The sequence below is a fragment of the Pararge aegeria genome, chromosome 10 (assembly GCF_905163445.1).
Source record: "Pararge aegeria chromosome 10, ilParAegt1.1, whole genome shotgun sequence".
NCBI lineage: Eukaryota > Metazoa > Arthropoda > Insecta > Lepidoptera > Nymphalidae > Pararge > Pararge aegeria.
In genome coordinates this window covers 14046835-14069189 of record NC_053189.1, presented here as the reverse complement: position 1 = coordinate 14069189, position 22355 = coordinate 14046835, and the positions used below count along the sequence as shown (strand labels likewise).

The window sequence follows — 22355 nt, the reverse complement described above, 5'->3', positions numbered from 1 at the left end:
ATTATATATTCTATGTAGGAAAAATTGAGTAACAGTGATCTTATGTTGACTGTTAATGTAATCAAATTTATGTTTTGGAAGAGAACTAATGTACTCGTTCCAAGAATCAAAATTACCTTCTGATAAGTTATAATCATTGTTATTCATTACGATGTAGTACAGACAAAAAGTAAAAAAAAAAAAACAAGTAGATATTTAAGCTATAAGGTTATTGATGGATATTCAGACCTTTATATTATTCAGGCTTTGTTTTTTAGCGCCGTTACCCACTTCTCGACGTCACTCTCCGATCTTATTGCAAAGATTTTATCATTTTCGGACTTCCTAATTAATATATTACCGCGTTTACACCATACGAACTGCACTAGGTTGGTATCCTTGAGCTCAGACTTGGTCTTCCATAAAAGGTATGCCGTTGCTGGAGTGAGAGCTTCTCGCAGATGTATTCTGCCTTCTCCATCCTTCCCAATTACTCTTGGAGAGAGTGAACATGCTTTGGCTGCCTCTAGCCATTTGTCCCTGCATCCCTCTCGGAGTGTCAGCACAACGACCGAAGAGTGTCTTTTTTGAGATGCCGACCCTTTACTTTCTTTTCTATAAATCTTCTTGATGTCATTATTATCTTGATTGATAGCATTTCCAATTTTCCTTACTATTTCAGATAAATTTTCTTGTTGTTCTTTTGGTATTCCGCTCATTTCTAAGGTATTTTCAATTTTTCCTTGTTCGAGGGTATTCAATTTTATTTGCATAGATTCAAGATTATTTTTCATATTTATATGTTTGTTTTTTAAATCTTTCCACTGGTTCTCAATTGTTTTAATCTTTTCTTCATAGTTATCTATTTTTATTTGGAAATCATCAATTTTATCGGAGTAAAATTTTAAAGTTCTTTTAAGTTCTTCTTGTATTGAGTCGCGTATTTCATGGCGTATCGTAGATAACACGGTGGCCAATATTTTCTGGCTGTTGGAATCAAGGCTCACGCCAGCTGTTATAGAATCAGTGTCAGTGATGTCTTCTTCCTCCGGATCCGGCAGAATCACTGACATTCTTTTTTGCTTCGAGGATCCGACGCATCCACGGCACTTCCAATCGGCTTCCGTTGAGTGTAAAGCTGTCAGCTGATCGTGGCTTAGAGCAACACATTCCCCGTGCATCCATTTATTACATCGTCCGCACTGCAATCCTGGACTCTTTTTCGTTATCACTTTGTTACATTTAGCGCATTTAGGCATGGTATATATGCATGAATCAATAATAGAAAAAAATAATGCAACCGCGCCACGCGCACGATCGTTAGTAATTTTGAAGCGAAATCACTCTGTATACGTCTTTACGCGGCGCTTGCGCCGAGCGATTGAATTTGAATATACATGTTTACGTATGCTGTATATAAATTATAATTTGTATATATATTTGTATATAAATATACATTTTTATGTATATTTTAAATATATCAATTTTTCATATATTTTTCTTAAAAATTTTTGGCCACGCCCTCACCAATACTTAGATTTAGCTCCAACATGATATACATATATCTGTTGCTCCCCCATCGCCTGCGGAGAGGTGCTTGGGTTTGTAATGATGCCCTAAATCATTGTACAATATTATTTTATTATACAAACATTAACATACGGGACCACAATAGGTATACATGTACCCTCATACACTATGACATAAAACGAGCGAGTTTAGTGACCAATTTCGTGATCCCACAGATGTCAAGAGAACGTTTACGACGCCATTCCGAACACGCGCGCCGCCGTAGGTACTGCTTTATCTGAATAAATTTCTAGTATACTGTAGGGGTACGCTTCACGCTAAATATTTATCACGATTTTTGGGGTCGCGATGCAGAATCGTGATTTTTTTTTAAACATTCGCAGCAGCAGATAAGTCACTTATGGCTTTTGAGAAACTTGCGTATTTACATTAAGATTGGTTAAGAGGTTCAGCCAAACATATACTACACACAAATCCTTAACATGGATTTAGTAAATAACACCTTCTTCTTCCAGTGCCATCTCCTACCAGAAGTTGGCAACCATTGGGGCTAACTCAACTTTGTTATCAGCTGCTTTAAACAGTGACTTCGTACTTATTGTAAACCACTGGCGCATATTTTTCAGACAGGAAATTGGCCTTCGACCAGGCTTAAGCCATTAACACCATGGGGTTTTAGTTGATAAGAGTCCGGAATAACCCGGTAAACAGGTAAAAAAAAGGTCGTACTTTGGATTGCGCATTAATCCCATACCTATTATATTTTCCATTTGATCATACTACATTATCTTATTTAATCTTCTTTAATAAAGATTTAATATTTTTAAAAACAAAATCCATGTCATTTTTCGTTGTTAGAAGATAACAATGATGCGCTTATATTTTTGTATCACTCATGCGGGTAAAGTAGTATCTTGACGCTCGCTGTTGCGGTTGAAAAAGAACCGTTTGCCCATTTTAAAACTTGTCGCACTCAAATTATTGTTTGAGTGCGACAAGTAAACTTGTCGCACTCAATACACAATAGAATATGAATATATACATTACGCGAGGATATTAAATAATTCTTTTGATCCAACGCCTGTGTTTTTATCCTCTTTAGCGTACGCTTGTTCTATTTTGTTATTAAAGCATAGGCTGTTTAGCTACAATGCCGTCTAGAAACCCAACAGGGTGTTTTAATGCAATAAACTTTTAAACCCCTCCCCTTACCATCAGGTAATATCAGTCCGCGTTCTTTATACATCATATCGTTACAGGCCCACTACAGGGCACGGGCCTCATCTCACAATGAGAAAGAATTAGACCGTAATAAGTGACGGAGTGAGGGAACACGTCCTGCAACGTGCCTTTAGACCGAAACACAGCATTGATGCTTAGCGGCAGAAATTAACATGGTGCTAGTTCTTCCCCGGACGAGCTCTGTCACAAATATCTCAACTACTACTGGAACTTGTGGACGTTCCTTATTAACCAAAAAAAAACAAAAGTATTTATTTCTTGAAGACCTACCCATTGTCAAACGTCAAGTCTTCTTGTTTGTAGCGACTCAACCGGCGGCTCGAAAGGCAGATTTTACCGAGAAGAAGCGGGCACGAAACTCAGCAGCTGCCTTTTTCCAACATAATCTTTGTTACAATAATTATTTTGTCTTGCGAGAGATGAAAGGGAGCGGTGTGCTTCCAAGCAACCTTGTCATTAAGAAATAGTCAATAGAAATTAATGAATTTTTTTAACAATCATTATCGTAATAAGTGGTAAGGAATAGGGGCTATTTTGGGGGACCTAGTACAATTCACCGAACTTACCTATTAACTTAAACAAAACATGGCTAAATAAAATAAAAAATGAGGGGTACGACGTCACCGGGCGCTTGGGGCGATCGCGAGAGCTTGACATGGCTTGACTTGTCGGGTATTAAGTACGGAAAAACAAAATTGAAACCTCCTCTATTAGAAGTGAAACTGGGATGATATATGACTTATCTACGGGATTAGATCAACAGAACCATTCAAATTTGACAAAATAGGGTTTAAGCATATTTTTTTTTTATTTATTGTACCCGATTACGTAAAGGTAATAGGTTTAATAGTCTTATTTTTAGGAGTTAAGTACGTTATATAAGCTATCAAAAACCTGATTTGACGGTGCAGGTAAAGATCGTAAGGAAACCTGCATGCCTGACAGTTATTTTTAATACTCTCTATAAAAGTTCAAAGTTTATTAAACTGAGAGACATACCAAATACATATGTACCTACTATAATACGATGTACCTACGGATGGAGGTCTATTAGTTTTCACCCAAAAACTACTCGAAGGATTTGACTGAAATTTAGAATGGAAATAGATTTTACCCTGGATTAACACATAGAAAACCGTTTACCCCGGAAAAATCCATTGTTCTCGCGCGTTTTGTGTACCTAAAACTGAGTTTCACGTCGATGAGCTATAACTATAGATATAGTTTTCCATAGTAAACTTTCTCGAAATTAGATTTAGGTATACAAGCTGAGCTCCAAGTTTCCTTTCGATGAATAAGTCTGTACGTAATTGTAATTACAAAAAAAAAATTACGTGCTATTATCTAATATGTGGCGATGCGGAATAATAAAGAAATTTAAGAGCGTTAAGTGTCTGTTAAGATAACACAAGCGAAATTTTTCATTCATTGCCATTGAACCAGAAGACTGAGAGTTACACCATTACGTGATTAGCATACACACGAAGCTCTCTGCCTCCTCATATTTCATTCGTACAGCTAACGTGTGGAATACCTTCCCGGCATCCATAATGTGTTCTGTTAATGACTATTTCACTATCTTCAAAGTAAGATTTAATAGGGACCTAAAACTATTCTCAGTTAGGCATATTATTATTTACTAGCTGAGCCGTGCAACTTCGTCTGCACCTAATCGGTTATTACTTCCGGTAAAACACGAATAAAATGACATTTTCTAAAAATGTATCCTAGCTAGATCGATTTATCGCCCCCGAAACCTAATGTATACTTAATTTCATGAAAATCGTTGGAGCCGATTCAGAGATTCCAATTATACATATACATATATATATATATATAAGAATAGCTCATAATTTGATAAGACATGTCTTATATATATAGGCACGAATATGTGAATGTAAGCAACTTAATAAGCATAATTGGGTTTATTCCGAGAAAGATATTTTGAAGAGTTGTTAAGAAAGTTATACTACTTACTTTTTCTATATTGTAATATTTTTTGCAGTAATATTCGTAAAGCGTGGAAATAATTTAACTTTTGATAACCATAGCTTTACATAATAGGTAGGTACGTCAAACATTTTATTAAATAGAAATAGCATTTTTAGAAATCTGTTATTAATTCATATTATTAATTTACCTTCTAAGTAGTAGTATAATAATTAATCGAAATTATGTTCGTTGACAATTTGTATCGGAATAGTTAGCAGATATAGTTCGGTATAGTTTTTAACAAGTAGTTTAGTGGACTTTGAGAATCGATCAATAAAATGACGACATACACTGCATTCCAATAACCTATAACCTTTGCACAGCACTTTTTTTTAATTAAGTTCCAAGATGATATCCACGATTTTCGACGCTATTTATGCTAGCCGTGTGGTTATATAGTTGCATAAATAACTTCACGGCTGGCATAGGCAGGAACAAAAATTATATCTTCTGATCACCTGACAAGGGATAAAATTAACATGTCCACCTTTCAAAGCACGGCAACAGGGAATAGAAGCAGTTTAACCCCGTTTATTATTACACGTATATAATTCTGATAATAATACCACTTGTGCGTCAATGCTCGGAGAGTTGAAAGCTGTAGGACAAGATATTTAAGATAGTATCCTTTTCCCGCGGAGAAAAATGTGTCTTCCCCATGCTAGCCGTGAAGGTTCATATTTCTATCACATATAGGAAAAAACACGTGTATATACATGACCGTTACTCCATAAAGTCAAGTAATTAGAGATACAGTAATTGGGTGGCATTTTTAAATAAAGGTATTTAATCTAAGCAATTATTAAGAAACACATCTTTGACTTTTACTATTTTACAAAAAATCCTGAAATTGCGTAAGTTTTTTCAGTCATAACCTATCGAGTCGTTAAGAAATTTTGTAGACTTTATCTAAGTTGTAACTTGTTTAAGATGTACAAGTAATGATTTTCTGTAATACTGCGTAAGTAATAGTTACTTTTTACGATTAGAATAATTACAGAACGACTTGCTGAAATTGTACAGTTAACGTAGTTATGAAGTCTACATTCTACCACCCATTTTGAATTTCGATACAATATCAATTGTTTTCAAAGGTTTTAATTTGAATTTACAGTTATATACTAGTGGAATAACCGTAAAGTTTAAAATGAAAACAGATTAATGTTAGTAAATATGTATAAAATAAATCTAAAAAATTGATGATGCACGCAAAAATTTCAGAACCTACAAGATTCTCCGTATCTCCTGCAATCGTGGCCTGAGTGCTATGCCAATTAAGCCCCACGTTACGTTAAGGTTCACGTACCACGAATGCAAACAATATTATATGCGTTTTCTATCAGGCCTATGTCGATTATTTAATATTTTCTCGAAGCAAATGTAAAACACGTTAAAAAAAGAATAAATTGAGTATGATGGTTTGTTCTTTCGAAACTACCACCATGATCAGTTTGGAAAGCAGATTCTATGGAGAATCTCTCAGGAACTTATTCCAGTTAGTTTCGGGTTTTACTAAACCGATTTCAAAGAGACCAAACGACGTAGCTTAAATAATTTTCCGTGATTTATATGCAAACACGGGGCTTAAATTCAAAGTGTAAAGTTCTTTCAAATTTAAAAAGAGGGAACGCAGTCAAAAGTGTAGTGTTACTGACTCTAAAACCGTAGTTTTATTGCAGACAATCTACAGTGACTTTAAAGGCCAACTGCGGTGCTCGGAAATAAACTGACTGACTTCTTTAGATAGCTTTACAACTACGTGCTTCAATATGGCCCGATAATCTCATTGGGCCCAGGAAATAGTCACGTAGCCTTTGAAGGTGTAAAAATATAATTCGAATTTTCTTAACACCTGTTTTTGATTGCTCCAGAAATCATCCTACGAGATAAAATCTCATTATCATTAGAATTGCTCTTATTTTTAGGGTCGTGTCACCAAAATGGTAAAAAGCTTTATATAGAAGTTGTGAATAATGCTATTGAATAAAAAATTAAGTTTATAGAAAACCATTGCAAAAGAAAATTGGAAGTGAATTAAAAGGATTCTTTTTTTCAGTAAAAAAAAGCAGATAAACTGAGGTATAATATGAAAGGCACCCTCTGACACCACTGTTATATAATGAAATACTCTTAAATCTAGGAAGAAAATGTGAGCACTTTTTCATCCACAGGTGGGTCCATCAAGGCGACCCAATATCTACAAAATTGTTTATCACTATTATTATTATTAAAAAACCAAATTAATAGACGCAGCTGAAATGGCTTGCCGCTTTAAATGGAAGTGGGCGGGACAACTATATCGTACGCAGGTATCAAATGAAAGCGCTTGACTAGTAGAATAATTTGCACTTTATTGAAAGGGAATGATTATGTGTGGGAGAGGTTTTTAAATTTATAATCAATGTATTATTTATTTTAAACTGCTATTATCTATAGTTGCACATTTTGTAGATCCTACATTGTTGAAGCATGACGAACTATTCTTATTTGCAACAGTGATTGTATGGAACTTCTAAGCATACTCTGCCTGTCTCAAAATCTAATCTGTATTGCCATTACGAGTTTCCTAGTACATACAGGTCATACTACTGGTGGACAGAAAATGTAATTTTGTACGTATTTCGTAGAGATTTTCTCAGGCATAAAATTAGGTTTGCGGCGGACCGCAGCTGTCTTCGAGGCAATAGGTATCAGACGGGGGCAGAACGTCCGAGTTCCTACGCAATATTAGAACAAGCGTGTTGTGCTTTTGGTTTTTTTTAAACTTAATAAATATCAAGTCATTATTAAAGTAAATTGAACAATGCTATGTGTCGTCGAGCACTATTTACGTAACTGTCAAAAAAAATCCCATAAATTTATTACACTTCTCATGTCTTTCGGAATGGTAGCGGCTGAAAAAAAAATTAAACGGTAGCCTTGTGGCACCATATTCAAATGTGAAAGTTTGTTTAGTGTTCGGAAGTTGTATTTTTTATTTGTACTTTATTTAACTGGAATAAAAGCGTTAATAGCGTTTCTAATGGCGCGGGGATGAAGTGGTAGAGACGTGTGTTGCAGGAATGAAATAATGAGAAATTTAGCTACGTATATATAGGAATCAATCATGTTTTCTCTGCTCTGGTTGCCTGACCTTCAACATAGACACAATTTAAGGGTGTGTAAAGTATAATATTATAGCCTTTTTAACGACACCAGTGACTAGAATGTTTAGCGCCCCAAAACATATAAAAATTTTAATATTCAATTGAATAAAGTATGTCATGCAAAACTTAATGAGAGAGATTTCGAAATATATATTTCATTTTTGTTTGTAACATAGGCTACTATGTTACCCTCCGTCTTTTCAAATAACTCTATGCTAAAAATAAAGTTGATTATTTGATTGGTTAGCGTTGCGTTGTTGGATGTTTTCTTTCACTGTTAAAGCAAGTGATAGTTTGATTGCTTAATTTAAGAACGCACATAACTCCGTAAAGTTAGATCGAAACCAAAGCCTTATTAACTAAGCTATAAACGGTTGTATAATATTAATTTTCAGGCTAAAATAACACGCCCATCCGTATTGGATAAGCTTAAACCCACTCTTGCATGGCAAATTAAGCCTTTGCCCAGGAATAATAATAATAAAATAATAAATAAATAAAAAGTATATTAACTAAAAGGTTGATCATATTATCTCAATGCTTTGTAACAAATTGAATGGCTGTATTTTATTTTGTAACTAAACTATAAAATAAATGTAAATTAGTCGTTCATTTAGATGAGACTTTATGAGGCATAAAATTAGGTTCGCGGATGGCCGCAGTTAGTCTTTGAGGTATGCGCCAGTCAGAAGCCGAAATACACGCCAAGGGAATCAAAGTCTTTATTGTTTTCTTTGTTATTTGGGAATCATATGCTTATAATTATGCCCGTGATTTCGGAGATTCCTATAGAAAAATAAAGCGTTTCACGAACTCCTATGCGATCAGCAACGACGTTAGGCACCATCTAAAGGTGAGACACCGATTCGGAGGATTGTAAAGTTTAAGGGACTAATAAGCAGACAGATGATAAAAGAATTTAGAAATTAGTGGCCTAGTGAAAATCGATTGTTGAAAGGTATGCCTAGGCATCTTCTTTGCTTAGGCGTTACTTAATAAATTCCTACCTAGGACCTCTCACTTCTAAGACAGCACTTACCACTGCTCCAGGGAGGTAGACAAAAGTTAGCTTAGCTATAACTACAAGATGGCCTACCAATCTATATAGCTTGTTTAAGCTATATTGATGTAAATTATATCATACTACGACAAAATTGTCGTAGATAGATATTGCTTACGAAAATGTATCACACATAAATGTATTGAAATTAAATTTGGACTGTAACAATATTATTATTGGAAGTAAAAATAAACTTTTAGTGCAGTTTAGGCTGCATACAATTTGTAATTCATTTAAGGGTAATTCTATATCTTCTCATAACAAATAACCAGATGCAATCCTTGAGATGTCTCCCAATAAGTTCAAAGTTTATATAAAACGTAAGCTTATAGAAAAATCCTATTATAATATTAAGGATTACATTTATGACAAAAAAGCTTGGGTATAAGTTGCTCTTACTTCATAGCCCAACATTAACTAGACTGTGAGATGGTGATAACAAAAAAAACCTGGTTAAGTTTGCTGTGGGCACTTCTTAGACCAGGGCGCGTTTGAAACCCTCCTAGCTATAGTTTTAAATTAACGAATGCAGTTATCACCATCACTAAAATTAGTGTAACATGTTAAATGTATGTAATACTTCATAAGTGCCTGCAATAAGGTCTGCATAAATAAAACCTTTTTGAATTTGAATTTGTATATAAATCTTAAGAACCTTACAAGTAAACATGGCTTAACATCTTAAAAATTAAAATGTCAGAGCAAGAAAAACCACAACATATTCCGCCTATTTGTCAGGACTATTAATGTACAAATTGTGTTGCCCTCATACAGAATCTCAAGCATAATCTATTTTGCTGACAATATTGGTCAAGTAAAATGAAATTGCGAGATTTATTTCGTTGATGTTTTCTGAGGCATAAAATTAGGTTTGCGGGTGGACGCAGCTGTCTTCAAGGCTATATCGGCCGTTGACGGGATACGAAGGGTAAGATAAGAATTAGCCTATTTCAGCCTCTGTTCTATGTTTAAATTTTCTAGGGCTCTGCATTTCAACAAAACATCCTGACAAACAGTCTTCCCTCTTCAGTTCGTTGCTGTGTTTGCAAAAATTATATTTGTCGTTATCACCGATTTACTTCCACTATCCTACACAATATACCTTGTACCCCGGGGTTGTTTGCCTGCCTGTCTTCCTCCAGAATTGTGAAAGTTTTGACAAAAGCAACGATCGAAGCGTCTAGGTTGGAGCGTGCGGACCTAGAAATTAAAGAGTAAGTAGGTACTTACCGTTACTGCTGGAAACTGTCCCACATGTTTTATTTCTCTTACCTCGTTTTCTGATAACTGTAACTTTTAGCCCAAGCGCTCAGGAGGAATAACTCTGTCTTTCAAGCGGAGTGCGTGCGATGTTGAACAGGAAGGAAGGCTTCAACATCAACATAAACAAAAATCTTTCAAGACTGCCACCCTGTTTTACAAACCCTAACACAATGAAACACAGTAACACTGAGATTGATACGACTGGATGGCCATAACGGAAAGATGATAAATGACGCAGCCGACGAACTAGCGCGGCTGGAGACATCGCTGAAAGTGGTAGGACCGGAACTTATTACCAATATCTTTCAGTGAATATAAAACATGGCTACATAAACAGACGCAATCCTCACACTCAGAGCTATGGATTAACGAAAAGTCTAAGCATACAAAGGAGGCCTTTCCAAACCTTAACACACGACTAACATCCAAACTACTAAAACAAAGTCGGAACAAAGTAAGGACTGTAGTAAGCATGATAACAGGGCATTACCGACTAAACATACACCATTTCATTTTAGGTATAACCGACAGTCCTCTAAGCAGAGCATGCATGGAGGCAGATGAAACACCGACTCACGTATTGCTCAGATGCAGAGGAGTAGCAGAGCAACGCGCAGCATACCTTGGCTCCCCAGCATCACTCCCCGAAACACTCTGACCGGTCGGCCTGGACGGCCTGCTAAGCTTCTGGAGTAAGCTCGGCTGGCTGGAGTAATCCAGCGGGGAGCGGTACCAGTGGCAGTATTTACAACGGAAGGTTCCGGACGACCAAGTACGGAGACAAGCCCAGAGAAAGAAGAAGAAGAAGAACTGAAACTTTATTAAAATTCGCTAGCACACGGCTTAATTTCAAGCCCAAATTATAGAAGTGCATTTAACGCTAGTCCGCCATCTGTGGTGTGCCACCATGTTGAATTTAGAATGACGTCACGTCAAGGTGTACAAAAATTTCAGCTTAATCGGTTGAAGATATCTGCTTCAAAATTTTTGCTTTAAGATTTTACCCAAACTAGCATATATAGGTACATACATTGCAAGTTAAAAAAAAGCTTTTAAAATATCAAGCCAATAGTTGGATAATATAGTGAACAATTGACCAAATTATTAATTCCAATAAGAAGCCCGTAGTTGGCGTTAGCAACCACCTTTGAATGTTTACCCTTATCAATTACCCTATTTAAATCTGAATAATCCTAATACGTGGGACATGGTGGGCTCAAGCTCTAAACCCCTCTCCCTTATGAGAGGGAAAACTATGCCTTGGATATAAATAGGCGGATGATGCCATTTTTTAAAATTATTATTAAAGGTTTATACTAAAAGCCAAAAAAGTACCCTCATAAAAGGTTTTATAATAAAAAGAATGATAACATTAGTAGCTTTAATTTATAAGTAGCTGCAATAATTCACATTTTTTACAGCTTAGTTGGTCAGTAATTGTTATTATACCCCGGGGTGCTATCTACCATTGACCCTTCCAACCCCTTCTATAGCAGTGCTAGAAAGTAATCCTTTGTAATTGGGTAACCTTTAATTAATTAATTAGAATAAAAGTTTGCAGAAAAAGTCCTCTTTTCTCTTATTTCATATCATTACAATATAATACAGCTTTGGCCGAGGCTGGTTCTCGCTATAATTATTTTACGGCGATAATGAATGAGGCTATTAATTTCATAGCAGCAGGCGGTGTAAAAGCTAAATTCTCGGTTCAGAGTTAAAAGCACTTTTCTTTGTAATAAAATCTACCAAATGGATCACAGTTCTGGGCTGGGGCATTTCTATACCAACTCCCTCCGTTTGACTGGATACAAATGCGAACAGTTGGACTTGTGGAAAATCCCAAGCATAATATATAAGAGTACCTGTTGCCCACGACTACGTCCACGTTATTTAGTTTGTTTATAAATTGAGCTGGAAATTGTTTCTAGAAAATAAATAAGTTGTTAATTTAGAACATAATTTTTATGTATCACCATAAGCTTTCTCAGCGTACGCCAAGTAACGCTAAATGCTAAATTTTGCTACTTTTAATTACATTATTCGTAAGGGTCACCAATAAAAAAAAAATGCTGTCTATTACTAACTGATAATTTAGCTTTCTTTTGGTAAAGGAATGGTTAAAATATGTCCAATACTTTCGAAGCCTATTCGGTAAACACAACCCAAAGAAATTTTTCCTCTCTCTAATATCAGAATAGATATAGATAATATCATAATCATTATCAACCCCGTTACCAGCCCACTACAGGGCACGGGTATCATAATGAGAAGGGTTAGGCCGTAGTCTACAACGCTGGCCAAGTGCGGATAAGTTCACACTTCCCTGAGATCGCTATGGAGAAGCATAAAGGTTTGCGCACGATTTTTCCCTTCACCAATATATATAATATACCACCAAAATAGATAATATAATAATATAATATACTAGCTGTTGCCCGCGACTTCATCTGCGTTTGATTTTGTTTTTTAATGTGGCATTAAATTTAGTTGTAGATTTAAAAAAAATAAAGTATGTAGTATCGCTAAGCCTTAAATCAGGGTTTTGCTGCTGTCCGCTGTGGAGTTCTGTCCTCTAACTCCAACCGCAGTTTGGGCAAAATTAAACACATATTATAACCTCTATAGTACAAAAATAATTATTTAAATCGGTTATAATTTGTCGGAGTTATGGTGTAAAATCGTAAAACACTCATCCCCTCTCCCAAAGGAACCGGGCTTAATGTCGGAATAAAAAGTATCCTATATTACTTCTAACACTTCCAAGAATATGTGTACAAAGTTTCATGAGGATCGGTTAAGTAGTTTTTGCGTGAAAGCGTAACAAACAAACTTACATTCACATTTATAATATTAGTAGGGATAGGGAAGTAGGGATTATAAGATACGGTACTATTAACGCTGTTCCAAGTCGGGTTTGGACTTAAACGATTATTCAACTGTCACTTCATAATTTTTTTTTTAATCACAAACTATAGACTATATAACTGCCTATTGACTGGGTCATTGAACAAACAAAACGGCATCGACCCATCGTGCTAAATGTTAAAGTATCACTATGCGGGCACTCGTGATAGCTTTGTATTTCGGATTAATGTATTTGTAAAGCTATTCTAAACAAAAATGAATTTGATCCACAGACAAATGATGAACACTGGCTGTGGATCAAAATTTGTATCAGTGTGTGTCATTTAATATTAATACGGGTGCACTTTCAATACACTTTTTTTGGCGTGGTTGAAAACCTTTGTTGCTATCTCCGACCCTTGGGCAGGACGAAGGTTATGTGGGACTCCGCGCTCTAAAGGGGTATACCCAAACTAAAAACTACCACGGCATGTCAATCTTGTTGGCTTTGTTAGACGCCCGGGGAACCCGTTATATACCCCTCCCGGACGAACTTTCACTACACTTAACTCTTCTGAGAGACGGTGTCAGACACCTCCGGGTGTCGTCGTCGTCATCAATGGTCTAGGATTTTATATAAGACAGACGCAACATGCCATGCGATAGCAGCGAGGCTTCAACTCAGCAGCCTATAGGATTTTGGTATATAGGGTGCCCTTCATATTCTTATGAAGTAGGTCCAAAGATCTAAAGTCACTTTACGCATGTATATGATGCGATATCACAGTGACACTCCTTGCCTCGACCCTATTTATTCGTCTTTCAATAAAATTATACCATACGAAGTTGATCTTTTGTGCTTATTCATTTTTTACCGAGCTGCTGACAGGGTTGAGCCATCAATCAATTATTGTTTGTACAACATCAAAGAAATGTTCGGTATAAAGTTAGCTTTGTGAGTTTTTTTATCGTCAGTCATGACATTTTCTTATCTAAAACCAATAGGTACATACTTGTATTTTTCTTAGGTTTATGGCACGGCTTACCTATACCTATATAAAGTACGCAAAAATCTTACTTTTATTTAAGCAATTTTTTTTTTAAGAACTTTTTAGGACAATATATAATTAAACAATGCAAGGGGCAATGCTGCCAGCATCTTGGGAACTGTGCCTCGCTGCGTTGGTTTCGAGGACGTTTTAGATTTTATTTAGTTTTTAAATAGTTTATTTTAGGTTATAGTTATGTATTAATAAAAATTATATTTTATTTAATTAATAATCGTGTGAATAAAATTAAACAATTAGATATATAAAATTTGACTTTCAGGTACATGAAATTTGAACTTGCACTGCAAACGCGCACTTGCAAAATGCATCTACTTAGTTGATAAAAAATAAAAAGACAAACTCTCATTTTTCTTCGGTCTATAACGAAGGCAAAAGGGAAACGAATTATGTAAGGTGGTAGGTAATATTATTCATACTTTTTTTAAACACAAAAAGCCAATTTTTTTTTTTTAAGTTTTTAACGTAAATCACTTTATTTTGGCTTATAAATATACAATCCCAAAAGTTTGTTTTTTTTATTCTACTACAAGTTAGCCCTTGACTGCAATCTCAACGTGTAGTAAGTGATGATGTAGTAAGATGGTAGCGGGCTAACCTGTTAGGGAGTATTTATACCTCTAATCGGTTTATTTTCAAATCCTTTTGATGTTCTCGCTAACATGTTGACGAATGTAAATGATTTTATTATTTTACTCGAATGTATTTTTTTACTCGAAAACTTTTGTGACCGTTTTAATTTGCTAGTAGACGTAGAAGCAGAACAGTTTCGAGGACTATATAAGTGTAATGACAAGTACCTCCTTACATTAATTAGTATTTGACGCGGACTAAAGATGTTTTAAAAATAGCAACCCTGTTCACAAACCGCCTCACTTGGCTACATTTTAGAGTAAACTGACGCCATTTAAGCTCGCAGCCAATTCGTGCCAAGAGTTTCGAGCCACGCAAATCATTTACCCTCTGGCGCTTGGAGTTTTATTTAAACGCTCTAAAAATCATATTTTTGTTCAACATTAACATTTTCTCTTGGGAACTTATTTCATTAATTTCATGTTACTCGTATATTATTAAATTTTACCTTATTTTTCTTATAAATACTAATTTTAAAAAATAAAAAAAAATAAAAATCCTTTACTTCGACCATAAAGTTGATGTTGATTTTACTTTGTATTTTAATCTTATACCATAGAGCTCCTTAAGTTTACGTATATATTAATTTATTTATTCAATTACAATTCCATTACAAAATCATATAGATTACATAGTTATTATATTTTCAAAAGAGAATGTCAATCTAATGTATACATTTGAAATGGAACCCTGTGAGGGCGCTGTAATCAGAATGAGAGGCGAACCTTTTATTGTCATTATTAAATATTCTCATTAAGAAAGTCGTTTATTTTATAATAAGCTTTCTGCAGCAAGTAATGTTATATATATACTTACTTATAAAGACAGAAAAAAAAAATAGATATATCAGTAACTAGACATCGGCTATAAAAAAGTTTGATAAACTTTGTATAGCCGATGTCTAGTTTCTGAAGTTGCTAAAGTGGTAAATATTATTATCCCTCGATCCTAAATTGTATTTAGCCAACAATATTGTTTGGACCGAATCTATTGATGAAAATTCTGCGTCTGGTTTTTTTTGCACTATAACATTAGCATAGAAGTAAGTCTACATTAAACACGAATAGTAAAAAAAAAAACCGCGGCCGCTTTACCGTTAAAAATGACAATATTTTAGTAATATTAATAAATTTAGGAAAAATATTAAACAATACATTCATTTGAAATAATATTTTTTTTTTAATTTAATGGTGGTTCAAATAAGAATATTATAAACATCTTTCTTTGGAATGGCATATATGTCCAGTTATTTTGGTTAAAAAATAAGATCCTTTCAAATTAAAAAACAATTTTCCAAGTCAGTTAATAAGTAACGGAGTACCTATTGGGTTAAAAATACCTTTTTTTAAGGTCGGTAAAAAATACGGCACAGCTGTACACAACCGTCCCTCCATTAGAAGCATCGTACTGGAACTCGACAAATCGCTTTGCGTTACGGTTATGCCCGTAGAGCGGTGATTAACCACTGCTGAAACCTTTTACGTAGATTTTGTCGGCATATTTTTGGGTTTGAAAAAAAACAAACATTTTGAGCGCTTCACTATTATGTCCCATCTAAATCTGAATTTAGAAAAAAATGCTGATTGCGAATGTTTTACAGTTTCCAATCCTAATCCACGAAAATTACTTATTAAAATTTTCAGATGTTTAGATTTTTTTTTATTCTACTGCAAGTTTGCACTTCACTGCGTTCTTACTTTTATCTCCCTCTCTCTCTCTCTTTTATTCGGTAATTTACTAGCTGTTGCCCGCGACTTTATAAAACTTTGATCTGCCCTGAGATAAAAAGAAATCCCGGAACCGCGTATCTCCAGCAGAACCTGAAAATCAGCTGTAACTAAATATATTAGCATGCAGATCCTTCCCCTCGGTCCCTCAAGCGGTGTGAACGTGTAAAAGATAATTTTATTTTTGCGTAAAATTAATAAATAAAAAGAAGAAAACCAAAAACGCGAAGACTAAATTGTAGTGAAAAAATAGGAGTACATAAGATTAAAGGAAGTAACCGTGCAAACGTTGTCTACGCCTCATCAGTGTGTGCAAGTAAGTGACAACTCACAAGACGTTATAGACATAATTACTGCAACACATATGCACCGCTTTCGATAACTCTGCGGCTGGCTGCTCCCCTGGTACAACTGTTTGCATGAATAACCTATTCACGCGCCGCCTGTTTTACGCGCCGTCTCTCTCGTAGGAACGACTCGCAAGAGTGAGCGTTATCTCCACGGCGCACGCGGCGAGTACTAAATACAAAACTACCCACTTGTCATCTATTTACACTACTAAGTCTTGCTGTGCGAAATGGATCCCTCTCAGCTGCAACATAAAATTCATTTTGCTTCCGATTCTGAAATTTCGAAAAAACCATCAACATCTGAAACTACTCAAACCCGTTCCAAACGTACTAAACGTTTGAGCGATGACCAGCCCGGTGATGTTTTTAGCCTATTCCAAACCGAAATGAGGGAAATGTTAGGTTCTTTTATGGACAAACAAAACTCACGCTTGGACTCGCTAGAAAAGCATATCACAGAAATCAAACGGCAAAATGAATGCATCAAATCAACTAATAAGGAAATTGAGAAATCCTTAGGGTATATATCGGACCAAGTCTCAGATTTACAGACCAAAATAAAGTTTTTAGAAGAGGATCGAGAAAAGCTGATGGAGTCGTGTAATTTCCTCCAAAACAAAATTGAGATAATCAAGCGCAACGCAATTAAAAGCCAAATTGAAGTAAGATGTGTCCCTAAGCGTATCACGGAAACGAAACGGGACTTATTTTCCCTGATCCAGAAACTATCCAGTCACCTTAACGTCGAACTAGATGTATGCGATCTACGGGATGTGCAACGTATACCAAACAAGCGAGATCAATTAAATTCAACTCTCATAGTCGAATTTTCAAATACAATTATAAAATCGGAGTTCCTCAGTGCAATAAAAAATTATAGAAAGAATAAAATGGGTCCCGCACTTAATACTATCCATCTTGGCCTTCTTGGTTATAATAAACCGATTTATGTGTCGGACAGCCTTACAAGCAAAACTAGAAAGTTATTCTACCTATCCAGGGAGGCCGCTAAGTCGAAAGGTTATGAGTTCTGTTGGACTGCGAACGACAAGGTTTACATGAGAAAAAAAGAAGGTCAACCCTATATTCTTATCCAGTCTGAAGAGCAATTGGCTAAACTAGAGAGTGCCCCGACGTCTGTGTCCGTACCACTAAACTTGCAGAATAATATGTGACTAATGGGTGTTAATTATACTATACTGCAAACCATGTATCTGTGTTTTACGTTCAATTTAAGAAAGATGACTGGCGCGAAATGTTATCGTCCCTTTGGTAATATATTATTTGGGGAAAATATAGTTATTTTTAAGATAAATCGTATTATTACTACAGTAGTGAAATATCCATGCATTTTTTTTCTGTTAAATATTTTGAATAAAGACTTAATACTAAGTCGATATAACGTGATATGTAGGGTTAAATTGTTCAAAATATGTATTAATAACTTTATATTGTATATTGAAATCATCCAAACTCGTTTCATATTAACTAACTACACAGCAGCTATACTTACACTACCTCCATACCTTACTCACCATTATTTGTACATCCGCGCAAAGTCTAATATCGTGTGGCACATCCGTTACGTATATAAACATTGTTTATTTAAAAGTTGTAGTAACTATATATTTTGTTCCTTTTTTTCTGGTAATTTGCCATTTTACCAATTAAAATGATTAATACAGCTGTAATAAATGATTTGGATACTAATGTATCCGCATCGACTAGTACATATGTCAATGAGCCCCAGCTATGTATTAGATACCTGGGGGTATTAGACATCAAATTACAGTTCTATCACAAAATATAAGAAGTGTACGTAAAAACCTAGATTACCTAACTGTGTTCATACAAAAATTAAACTTCTTACCGGATTTAATAATTCTGACTGAATGTTGGTTGTTGGATGGAAATACTGCATTTAATCTTACAAATTATGAGCAACGAAACTCTACACAATATCTCAACAAAAGTGATGGAATTGTCATTTATTTTAGACAAGGCCTCAAAATTAATATATCTGAGCCATCGTTTTTAGATGCAAACTGCCTAATAGTAGAGTTAGAGAAGGCTGTAACCGTAATATGTATCTAAGGTCACCGTCCTTCAAAAACATTGATAACTTTCTTACTTCACTGGAGCAGTTATTAAAAAACATTAAAGGTGAAAGTTGCTTCATTGTAGGCGATATTAATATAGATATTAAAAATGACACAAATGATACGAAATCAGATGAATACTTAAATCTTACAGCCCAGTATGGCTTTGTCCCTGGTCATCAACTTCCAACTCGGGGCCTAAACTGCTTGGACCACGTTCTTGTGAAATCACGAACAACAACTTCAGTAGTAGTCTGCAGATCAGATATAAGTGATCACGATTCTGTTATTTTTTCAATTAATAATAATAAGCAAATTACTTTACCTAGACCCATCCACTTAAAAAAGGTTAATTATGTGCAAGTAACAAAAGATCTTCAGCTTACAGACTGGTCTAAATTGTATGAAAAAACTAACGCTAATAAAGCCACTGATGAGTTTATCAATATTATAAACACTATTGTGTCTAAAAATACAGAGCTGCGTACTATCCGTCATTCGCAATGTATACTTAAGCCATGGATGACTGCAAGCCTGATTAGATGTGCGGAGAAACGCGATCGTCTCCATATGTCAGTACGTAAAAATCCGAACGACCAAACTCTTTTAATTGACTATAAAAAATACAGAAATACCTGCAATAATATCTTACAAAATCTTAAGGACGAATACGATAGAAAAAGACTATTAGAGAATAAAGACGATCTGAGAAAGAAGTGGGATGTTCTTAAAGATATTTGTCATCTTAATTCTAAAAATAACAAAAAATGTAACAAACTTATAACTGAAAATACTCCACAACCGACACACGTACTTAACGAGGCAAATAACTATTTTTCCACCATAGGCGAAAAGCTTGCAAGAACAATTCTGGATGAGGTAGGGAAAACTGAAGCTGAACTAGCAAAAAATATCTCAGCACAGAGTGTCAAAAACAATAGCCAGTATTCTTTCTTTTTCACACCGACTGATGAACTAGAAATCCTGAAGATCATTAGCAACCTTAAAACTAGATCTGCTGCTGGCATAGATACTATCACAAACGAACTTTTAAAGACATGTAAACTTGTTTTAGCTAGTCCTATTACATTCATTTGTAATCTTAGCCTATCTTCGGGGGTAGTACCAGATACGTTTAAAATAGCAAATGTGTGTCCTATCCCAAAGGATGGAGATCCTACAGATGTGTCAAACTACAGGCCGATATCTTTACTTTCTTGCATATCCAAAATAGTTGAAAGGGTTGTTAATAAAAGGCTGTTGGATTACTTGGAATCTAGAAATCTTCTTTCAGAAAATCAGTACGGTTTTAGAGCGATTCGTTCTACTGAAGACGCGGTCACTGAACTAACTAATTTTGTTTCTGCGAAGTTGGATCAGGGAAATAGATGTATTGGTGTCTTCCTTGATTTAGCCAAGGCTTTTGACACTCTGTCTAGGAAAATCCTGATCAAGAAATTAGAAGCATTGGGAATACGTGGTACTCCACTGCAATGGTTCCAGTCGTATTTAACGGGCCGCAAACAAAAGTTACGGTTGATAACCTATCCAGTAAAATAGCAGAAGTCAATTTCGGTGTGCCTCAAGGCAGCGTATTGGGCCCAACCCTATTTTTAGTCTACATAAATGACCTATGCTCCCTCAACGTCAGGCAGGCAAAATTTTTCACCTTCGCGGATGACACGGCCGTAGTCTTTTATGGAAATAGCTGGGGCTCAGCGGAGCGGTTATGTCAACAGGGTTTGCAAGAGGTTTTTGCGTGGCTCAGAAATAACTTGCTTACCGTTAACACAAGCAAAACAAAAATTATCTGTTTTAAAATATCGAGTAGAACTGATCCCATAGATACATTAAAAATTAAATTCCATACATGTACTGACTACAAAAGTGAGAGCTGCAAATGTCCTATGCTCGAACAGGTAAGTAGTTTAAAATACCTCGGTGTTGTAATAGATGAAGGGTTGCGATGGGACAAACAAATTGAAGCACTAAGGGGTAGGCTGCGAAAATTTATGTTTATATTCGGAAGACTTAAAAATGTGGCTAATGCAGAAATAATAAAGCTTGTCTATGAATCACTCTGCCAATCACTACTGAACTACTGCCTACCAGCGTGGGGTGCAGCTGGTAAAACCTACTTACTCAAACTTGAACGTACTCAAAGAGCCGTCTTAAAAACTGCGTACAAAAAACCTTTTCGGTATCCTACTGACAGCCTTTATTCAGAGTGTGGGTTCTTGCGTGTTAGACAGTTATATATAAAATCCGTTATACTTCGATTTCATAAGTCCGCAGCCTTAACAGTTATAACGCGCTCACGCGTGGAAGTTTCCTTTTTTGAGAACGAAGTTTGGACGTAGATTTTACCTGTTTGCTGGACCATTCCTCTATACGAAGGTTAACAGAATACTAAAAATTGTAAAAATGTCACGATATAAATGTAAAAAGACACTTGATAAATGGTTAATTGAATCAAACTACGGAGAAACAGAAAAAATGCTCACAATATTAGAATAAATATAACATACAATAAACACACAGAGAGACACACGCATGCACACGCATGCACACACAAACACAGTCATACACACAATCATACACACGCACACACATTGCACACATTAAAGAACAATTTTTTTGTCATTATTGCTCCAATTGCTTTTTTTGTATGTTTTTGATTTTTTATTTTTATTTTATTATTAAGTTACCTTTATTGTATTCAACCTGGAAGGAAGTGACTTCCACGACACAGGGAATCCTAGTGTGGAAATCACGGACTTTATCTGTATTCTTTGGATTACTTTTTATGTGTTTGTTTGTTTGAAATAAAAATTTCCGCGTATCTAACTTCCAAAACAGAGGATTTTAAACTTAGATTTTCGCGGTTAATCAACATTTTTTGTAGATGTCAGTGTAGAACAGTTCGTTAAATATCAACAAAACCAACACGATAGCGGGTAGTCAGATTCTGCCCTTGACATCCAACTTGACATTACGTACCTCCGCAGTCCCGCCGTGACTATGATCCATGCAACTGAGTCCAATTATCGACAAAACCCAAAACATTATCGTTGTATGTACCCGTTGAACTATATTTAAGAAACGTTTCTTAGTAGACTAGAAAGAACCTACTCTTCAAATTTCAAGGCTTTATAGTTTCTGAGATTTCGTGATGAATAAGTTAGTCGGTGACCTTACGCTTTAATCTTAATATATATAAATCTCCTGTCACGATGTTTGTCCGCGATGGACTCCTAAACTACTTAACCGATTTTAAATTAAATTGGCACGCCGTGAGCAGTCTGCTCCAACTTAAGAGATAGCTTAGGTCTTTAATTATAGTCGCAATTTTATTTTATTACAAATTATTTGTCTATATTTAATTGACAGTCACATGTTATATATATATACTACTATACTCAT

At 35.3% G+C, this 22355-nt stretch overlaps 1 protein-coding gene across 1 annotated transcript; it reads right to left on the bottom strand.

Moving 5' to 3' along the window:
• Positions 1-239: 239 nt before the first annotated feature.
• LOC120627060 lies at positions 240-698 on the bottom strand. Its single transcript, XM_039894899.1, has one exon. It carries the CDS (start codon positions 696-698, stop codon positions 240-242), a length of 459 nt encoding a protein of 152 aa, XP_039750833.1.
• Positions 699-22355: the final 21657 nt, after the last annotated feature.